The following is an 8,349-nucleotide window of genomic DNA, read 5'->3' as shown; positions in this document are numbered from 1 at the left end:
AATATATATAGCTCCTAGTATGTATTGTACACAGTGTTTAGATGTAAATAAAAATTAATATAACCTTTAACAGTTGTATAAGATAGATACTATTATTTTCCCAAATTGGTAGGAAAATAAAGCATAAAAGTAACTCATGTTACTGAGCTCAAGGGGTTCTCTCTGTGCGTATCAAGGCCAGAGGAGACATAGACAGGAGTTTGCAGCAAAGAAAGTAGAGGTTTATTTGAGGAAATGACATCAAGCCTGGAGACACAGGTGAGCTAGTGCTCAAAGACCTGGCTCCCTGTTGGCCTCTAGGGCATAGGTTATATAGAAGAAAACTCTTTAGTCATGGTAGCTAAGGGAGCTGGGGTCGTGGGCTCTACTGATTGGTCTGGGCTAGGGTAGGAGTCAGTTGATCATTGCATCCGGCTCTGATGTCAGTCATGGCATCGTTTTGCCTGGTTTCGAGAGGATGTGGCCGGTAGGGTTGTTCTGCCTTCATGGGTAGGTCAAGATGGTATTTTTAGTTTGACCTAAGAAACTCTTTTTGTGGTCAACAGACATGAGTCTTTGTTTCTGAGATTGTTTGATGCCGACCAGAATCTAATGTCCTAAGAGCTTAGTGATTGAGGGAGTGGTCGGGCAGTATGTGCAAAGGTGGAAGGATAAGGAAAGAAACGAAGCAAGCGAGTACAAGGCCAGTTTGAATCAAGGAGAAAGAGAAGAGAAAAAGTCATTTTAAAGAACTGAAGATTTTCACGATTATGCTTGTCCAAAGTCACACAGGCAGGATTTGTACCCAGGTATGCTGTGCTTTCAAATACTGTTGCCTCTCAAGGTGTCTTTATATGAATACAAATTAAAATAAGACCTTTTCCGTCCCTCTCTAATCTGTTTATTATGTAACCTTAATGTGAATTTTTTTGACCATCTTGCCCTTTGTTCTAAAAGCTTTGTCAGTTACCATTTGACTTACAGTTGATTAAAAATTTAACCAAGACTGAATCAAAGTAATTTTTAATTTATTTTTTATTTCCATATCACCTTACATTTCTTTTCTTCTAACCAGGATGCTTCATTTCTAAACCAAATGTGATTTCCTTATTGGAGCAAGGTAAAGAGCCCTGGAAAGTCGTGAGGAAAGAAAGACGATATCCAGGTGAGTCAGGGCCAACTGGGTTACTTTTTGTTAGATTTATTGTAGTGCCCCTTTTTGTTCACAAAAGCAAGGTAGTTACAAATAAAATAAGAAAATAAGCAGAATAACAATTAGAAAAATTAATAAATATGTAACGTCAACAAAAATGTATATCGATATATAATATCTTTTATATATACGTATATATAAATACTTTTTTAATACTTTTATTTTTCAATTACAGTGGCATACGATTATATATTAGTTTCAGGTATACGCTAGTTATTAGATATTTATGTAACTTACCAATATTATTGGTGATCATACCAATAAATCTAGTATCCATCTGACACCGTAGTTATTACAATCCTATTGACTATATTCCTTATGCTGTACTTTACATCCCTATAACCACTTCATAACTACCAATGTACTTCTTAATCCCTTCCCCTTCTTCTCCCATCTCCCCATCCCCCTTCCCATTTGGCAACGCTGCCTGGGACCCTTTGCTCCTCCAGGGGGATCTCTGCAGCCGAGATATCCCTCCTGATTTTTAACCACCACACATGGTTTTGGGATCACCCCTTTCTGCGTCTCTGTTCCTCTCACCTGTCTGGAGATGGCTTGTTCAGTATGTCTTTAGTTGTAGGACTTTCATTTAGTTAGACTTTAGGCAATTATCAATGGTGGTGATTCTGTAGTTTAGTTGTAATTTTGATGCGGTCATGAAGGGAGGCAAGCACAGCGTTTACCTACTCCAAAGTCACACAGGCAGGATTTGTACCCAGGTATGCTGTGCTTTCAAATACTGTTGCCTCTCAAGGTGTCTTTATATGAATACAAATTAAAATAAGACCTTTTCCGTCCCTCTCTAATCTGTTTATTATGTAACCTTAATGTGAATTTTTTTGACCATCTTGCCCTTTGTTCTAAAAGCTTTGTCAATTACCATTTGACTTACAGTTGATTAAAAATTTAACCAAGACTGAATCAAAGTAATTTTTAATTTATTTTTTATTTCCATATCACCTTACATTTCTTTTCTTCTAACCAGGATGCTTCATTTCTAAACCAAATGTGATTTCCTTATTGGAGCAAGGTAAAGAGCCCTGGAAAGTCGTGAGGAAAGAAAGACGATATCCAGGTGAGTCAGGGCCAACTGGGTTACTTTTTGTTAGATTTATTGTAGTGCCCCTTTTTGTTCACAAAAGCAAGGTAGTTACAAATAAAATAAGAAAATAAGCAGAATAACAATTAGAAAAATTAATAAATATGTAACGTCAACAAAAATGTATATCGATATATAATATCTTTTATATATACGTATATATAAATACTTTTTTAATACTTTTATTTTTCAATTACAGTGGCATACGATTATATATTAGTTTCAGGTATACGCTAGTTATTAGATATTTATGTAACTTACCAATATTATTGGTGATCATACCAATAAATCTAGTATCCATCTGACACCGTAGTTATTACAATCCTATTGACTATATTCCTTATGCTGTACTTTACATCCCTATAACTACTTCATAACTACCAATGTACTTCTTAATCCCCTATAACTACTTCATAACTACCAATGTACTTCTTAATCCCTTCCCCTTCTTTTCCCATCTCCCCATCCCCATCTTCCCATTTGGCAACGCTGCCTGGGACCCTTTGCTCCTCCAGGGGGATCTCTGCAGCCGAGATATCCCTCCTGATTTTTAACCACCACACGTGGTTTTGGGATCACCCCTTTCTGCGTCTCTGTTCCTCTCACCTGTCTGGAGATGGCTTGTCCAGTATGTCTTTAGTTGTAGGACTTTCATTTAGTTAGACTTTAGGCAATTATCAATGGTGGTGATTCTGTAGTTTAGTTGTAATTTTGATGCGGTCATGAAGGGAGGCAAGCACAGTGTTTACCTACTCCAAAGTCACACAGGCAGGATTTGTACCCAGGTATGGAAATCTTAAAGGAAATCTTAAAGGAAGTGACTTTTAATCTAAGACCTCAGGATGAGAAGGAGACAGCCATGCAAAGAGCACAGTCAGAAGCTTTGTGGGAGATAGAGCAGAAATGTCCTAAGAGATTCAAGTAAGTTGGGACATGTTCTGAGATCTGAAAGAAGCCCTCTCTTGGTAGCAGTAAAGAGGACATTGTTGAGATCATGTGTTATCTGCAGAGTTGGATTTTATTCTAAGAATAAAGAGAAATTGTTGAAAGAAGTTCAGTATGAATTTTCAACCTTTAATCTCCATCAGAAGAGTCTGGAGAATATTAAATATTGCCCAGGACTGTAGAATCTGATCCAAGAGGTTTAGGTGGTATCTGTACCTCAATATTTGTAATAAGTTCCTCAGTGATTCCGATCCACGTCTCAGTTCGAGAACCACTGACTTAAAGTGTTTATAGGCATAGCTCAGAGATACTACAGGTTTGGTTTCAGACCTCCTCAATAAAGCAAATATCTCATTAAAGAAAGCCACTCAAATTTTTTGGTTTTCTAGTGCATATAAAAGTTATATTTATATTATACTAGTTTATTAAGTGTGCGATAGATAGCATTATGTTTTCAAAAATGTATATACCTTAATTAAAAATTACTTTATTGCTAAAAATATGCTACCCAGCATGTGAGACTTTAGCGTGTAGTAATCTTTTTGCTGGTGGAGTGTAACATCAAAGATCGCTGATCACAGATCACTATAACAAAACAATAATAATGAAAAGCTTGAAATAATGTGAGAATTACTAGAATCTGACACAGATATGTGAAGTGTTGGAAAAATGGTGCCAATAGACTTGCCGTATGCAGGGTTGCCACAAACCTTTAATTTGTAAAAAAATGGTAATATCCGCGAGGCGCAATAAAGTGACACAATAAAGAGAGATATGCCTGTACTTAATCACCAATCTCACGTTCTTAAATCAACTCTCTTTTTTTTCGTGTTCCCTGATGTATTTTTTTTCTCAAATTATATAACCGTTTTTAGAATTTCATTGGAAATTACTTTGGTTATCTTTTATTTGTACTGTCAGGAAAAGGCACTACATGTTTGCTCTCTTGTTTTCTTTCAGATATGGGGATCAGGTATGAGACCAAAAAGTTATCTTCAGAAAATGACATTTATAAAATTAACTTATCCCAGTGGAAGATAATGGAAGGAATTAACAACCATGGCCTTAAGGACCTCATTTTAAAAAATGATTGGGAGTCCAATCGAAAATTTGAAGGACAAGAGGGATATTTTGGTCAAGTGAAAATTACATCTCAGAAAGTGCCCTCGTACCAGAAACGCACATCTCTTACTCCACATCCTAGAATTCATTTTGTCGAGAAACCCTACGAATGTAAGGAATGTGGGAAGGCCTTTAGAGTACGCCAACAACTTACTTTCCATCACAGAATTCATACTGGTGAAAAGCCCTATGAATGTAAGGAATGTGGCATGGCCTTTAGACAGACTGCCCACCTTACTCGACATCAGAGACTTCATTCTGTTGACAAACTGTATGAATGTAAAGAATGTGGAGAATCTTTCATATGTGGCCCAGACCTTAGAGTACATCAGAAAATTCATATTGGTGAGAAGCCCTATGAGTGTAAGGAATGTGGAAAGGCCTTCAGAGTACGTGGACAGCTTACTCTCCATCAGAGGATTCATACTGGTGAGAAACCCTATGTATGTACAGAATGTGGAAAGGCCTTTAGACAGTATGCACACCTTACACGACATCAGAAGCTTAACATTGCTGAGAAACTCTATGAGTGTAAAGAATGTGGGAAGGCCTTTTTGTGTGGCTATGGCCTTAGGGTACATCACAAACTTCATACTGGTGAGAAACCTTATCAGTGTAAAGAATGTGGGAAGGCCTTTAGAGTGCGACAACAACTAACACTCCACCAGAGAATTCATACTGGTGAGAAACCCTATGAATGTAAGGAATGTGGGAAGACCTTTAGTCGTGGTTATCATCTTATTCTTCATCACAGAATTCATACTGGTGAGAAACCATACGAATGTAAAGAATGTTGGAAGGCATTTAGTCGTTACTCTCAACTTATTTCACATCAGAGCATTCATATCGGTGTTAAACCCTATGACTGTAAGGAGTGTGGGAAGGCCTTTAGACTGCTCTCACAACTTACACAACACCAGAGTATTCATGTTGGTGAGAAACCCTATAAATGTAAGGAATGTGGGAAGGCCTTTAGATTGCGCCAAAAACTTACTTTACATCAGAGCATTCATACTGGTGAAAAACCCTTCGAATGTAAGGAATGTAGGAAGGCCTTTAGACTTAATTCATCTCTTATTCAGCATCTGAGAATTCATTCTGGCGAGAAACCCTATGAATGCAAGGAATGTAAGAAGGCCTTTAGACAACATTCACACCTTACCCATCATCTGAAAATTCATAATGTAAAAATATAAGGAAGGCTTTTCAGTCCTGTGTTGTAGAACACTCTATGAGTGTAATAATCCCTTTTGCTTCATACACGGGGGGATTTAATGTATTTTACCATCATTCAAACCTAACGAACTTCACATTCATTCTAAAAACGAATCTTATTAATATAACAAATGTGGGAAAGACACTTGCCTCGATCTCATTACTTTCCTACATGTGTTATATTGAACAAGATGGTTAACTGCTCTGTGCTATAATTTATTCATTTGTAAAATGGTAATACTGTGGCAGAATAAAAATTGACCCATTCATTGATCCACCTCCCCATCAAAGGGTGGAATCTACATCCTTTCCCCTTGACTTTGACTTTGACTTTGACCAGGAGAATATAGTAAAAGTACTGTTGTGCCAGTTTCTGAACCCAGGCTTTACTGGTCAATTTTACTTCATCTCTTGGGATACTCTCTCTGTTTTTAGAATTTCACTGGAAATTACTTTAGTTACCCTGTTCAGACCCTACACTGTTCTGTTAAAAAGTCTGGCTACTCTACCACAGGGACACCTGGAGAGGCTCAAGGACAATATAGAGAGGGAGAGGTACCCTGCTGAGCCCAGTCTTCTAGAAATGCCCACCGAGACGCCAGACATTTGAGTGAAATAGTTTTGGATCCTCTAGAACAGCCACCAGCAGATTGCTATACAGAACAGAAGAATCGACCAACTGAGCACCTGCCTAAATTCCTGACCCAGAAAACCATGAGATGTAATAAAATGGTTGTTTTAAGCCACCGAATTCTATTATTATTTATATTACTCTTGAAAATTCATATAAAAGACTACGGGCACAGTGAATATAGAAAAGCCCTCCACCAACACTCATCTCGACTGAAATTCAGATAACCAAGTCTTGTTAAAATAGTGAAAGTGAGAAATGCTTTTTCAATTTGTTCATTAAAAAGCAGATATTCTGCAATCTACATTCTGTGGCCTCAGTTAAATTAAATTTAATTTAAAATTAACAAAGGGTAACATAAAAAAAAGCTATTTGGAAACTTAAAATCACCTGTATTATAATTCCTGCACTAACTTTTTTTTTAAATCCATTGTAGCTTTTTGGTTTTTTTTTTAAACGTTCAAATTGTCCTATCTTTGGCCAGTGAGTATTCCCTCAAACGGACTTATGTGTCCTTTTGTCAGGACCCACTATAGCTTTTGGTAGCTTTTATTTTTCTGACCAATTGGCCATCTGCAGAGCATATTAAAGACATTTATTAATAAAAGGGGAAAATGGAGCACTTGTCTTGCCTTTCCTTTATGAACTTTAAGACAACCAAAAGCTGGTGAAGGAAGTTCTTTTTTACTAGAGAAGTCTAGCTAATAAAGGTGAAAGGAATGATAGAATTTGAAAAATCACACTTTTATTTATGAAATAATGGATCTTGGTGGTGATATCAATGGATGCAAAGACCATTAGGTAAAAAATTGATAGAAAGCTTTCAGTAGATGGAACAGAATGACAACCCACTAATCTGTTTTCACATCTGTAAATTAGATCAACCAGGCTATGTGCTTCTTGATATGATACAGTGGATGTATACAGCACCACCTGTGAAGTATTTCTGCCTAAAATATTGACTCAGAAGTATAATTTAGTCTCTAAATGTAATTACCGGTTTACAGGAAACTTGGGAAAAAATAAATGATATAAAGAAGCAAACAAATCCAGAACGTGGGAAATTCCACAAAATTAGTGGCCTAGTTTCTTAACCAATATCTGTCAAGACTAAAAACAGAATCTAACAAGAGACTTAAGAGACATACCAATTAAATACAGTGCGTGGAATGTGCTGGGACCCTTTTGTAAAAACGTATCCAGGATTTGTTTTAATCAGGTATGGTAAGATAGGCAGACAAAAATGGTTGTCATACAGAAGTTTATGCTCAGATCAGTAGAAATAGACACTGCATGCCACTCAGGTCCACATAGGGAAGCCTCTAGTTCTGTTGGGAGGCAAAAAATAGGTTACGGCAGAGCATGCTCAGAGCCTTTACTGAAGTTTTCCTGTGAAGGAATGGGCAACACTGAGTAGGTACACTGGACAAGGGTTGGATAGGCTGAATAATTTTGGTAGACTCTGAGCTATAGGGGTGGTCCCTAGTTGCCTGGTACCTGGCCTTGGAGTGATTTAGGGCAGGGGTAATATTAGCTCCGTGTGTGAGAGTTTGATAAAGGAGATGATTTGGGGTATGGGATTTGGATTGGTATGTATAACAAAGGCATGATTGCAGTGGAGTCCTTTGTTGTCTCTAGGAATTTGCTAGCTCTGGGAGGGGTAGTCTCTCCAGGGTCAAGTCCCTAAATGTCAGAGCATCGAGAATACAGAAAAGAAAATCTAATCAATACAATCCTGATTTGGACAAATAAATTTTTAAAAATTTAGATTATTGTAAAAGTGTAAACCTATAGAGTGGGTATTATACTAAGCAATTATTCATTTTCTTAGGCATGATGATGACATGAGGGGTGTGTGTGTGTGTGTGTGTGTGTGTGTGTGTGTAGGTCCTTATGCATTAGAGATTCATAGTGAAGTATTCAAGGGTAAGATTATATGATGTCTATGGTTTGCTTTCTACAAGTTCGGAAAAACAAAAGGTGGGAGGGATAGATGAAACAAAATTGACACAACATTACTAAGTGTTGAAGCTGGATACATAGGGTTCATTGTTCTATTTCGCCTTTGCGTATATATGAAAATTTCCATAATAAAGTTTTTAAAATAGAAAATCATATCTGAAATTTTAGACTCTTCCTGGTAAG

The 8,349-nt window shown here is 37.1% G+C and overlaps 1 protein-coding gene and 1 long non-coding RNA gene across 7 annotated transcripts in view; one reads left to right on the top strand and one right to left on the bottom strand.

The window, feature by feature from the left end:
• The window catches only part of LOC105306601 (zinc finger protein 14 homolog), a 126,262-nt gene that overhangs the window by 42,200 nt on the left and 75,713 nt on the right, over positions 1-8,349 (top strand). For 5 of the 6 annotated variants that reach the window (XM_011381713.2, XM_023524149.1, XM_011381715.2 and 2 more), the window contains 2 exons: positions 1,055-1,144; positions 4,197-6,823. In XM_011381713.2, coding sequence (XP_011380015.1) covers positions 1,055-1,144; positions 4,197-5,554 — 1,448 coding nt within the window. In that variant the 3' untranslated portion in view covers positions 5,555-6,823. Of the gene's footprint in view, positions 1-1,054; positions 1,145-4,196; positions 6,824-8,349 lie in introns of those variants that run through there. The other variant, XM_011381714.2, reaches the window with a different exon arrangement.
• Positions 1-8,349, bottom strand: part of LOC111732357 — a 62,584-nt gene that overhangs the window by 43,470 nt on the left and 10,765 nt on the right. The gene's annotated exons all lie outside the window — the stretch shown is intronic.

The sequence above is a fragment of the Pteropus vampyrus genome, unplaced genomic scaffold (assembly GCF_000151845.1).
Source record: "Pteropus vampyrus isolate Shadow unplaced genomic scaffold, Pvam_2.0 Scaffold448, whole genome shotgun sequence".
In the NCBI taxonomy this organism is placed as follows: Eukaryota; Metazoa; Chordata; class Mammalia; order Chiroptera; family Pteropodidae; genus Pteropus; species Pteropus vampyrus.
The sequence above is the reverse complement of the archived record's forward strand: the minus strand, read 5'-3'. Positions and strand labels throughout refer to the sequence as shown.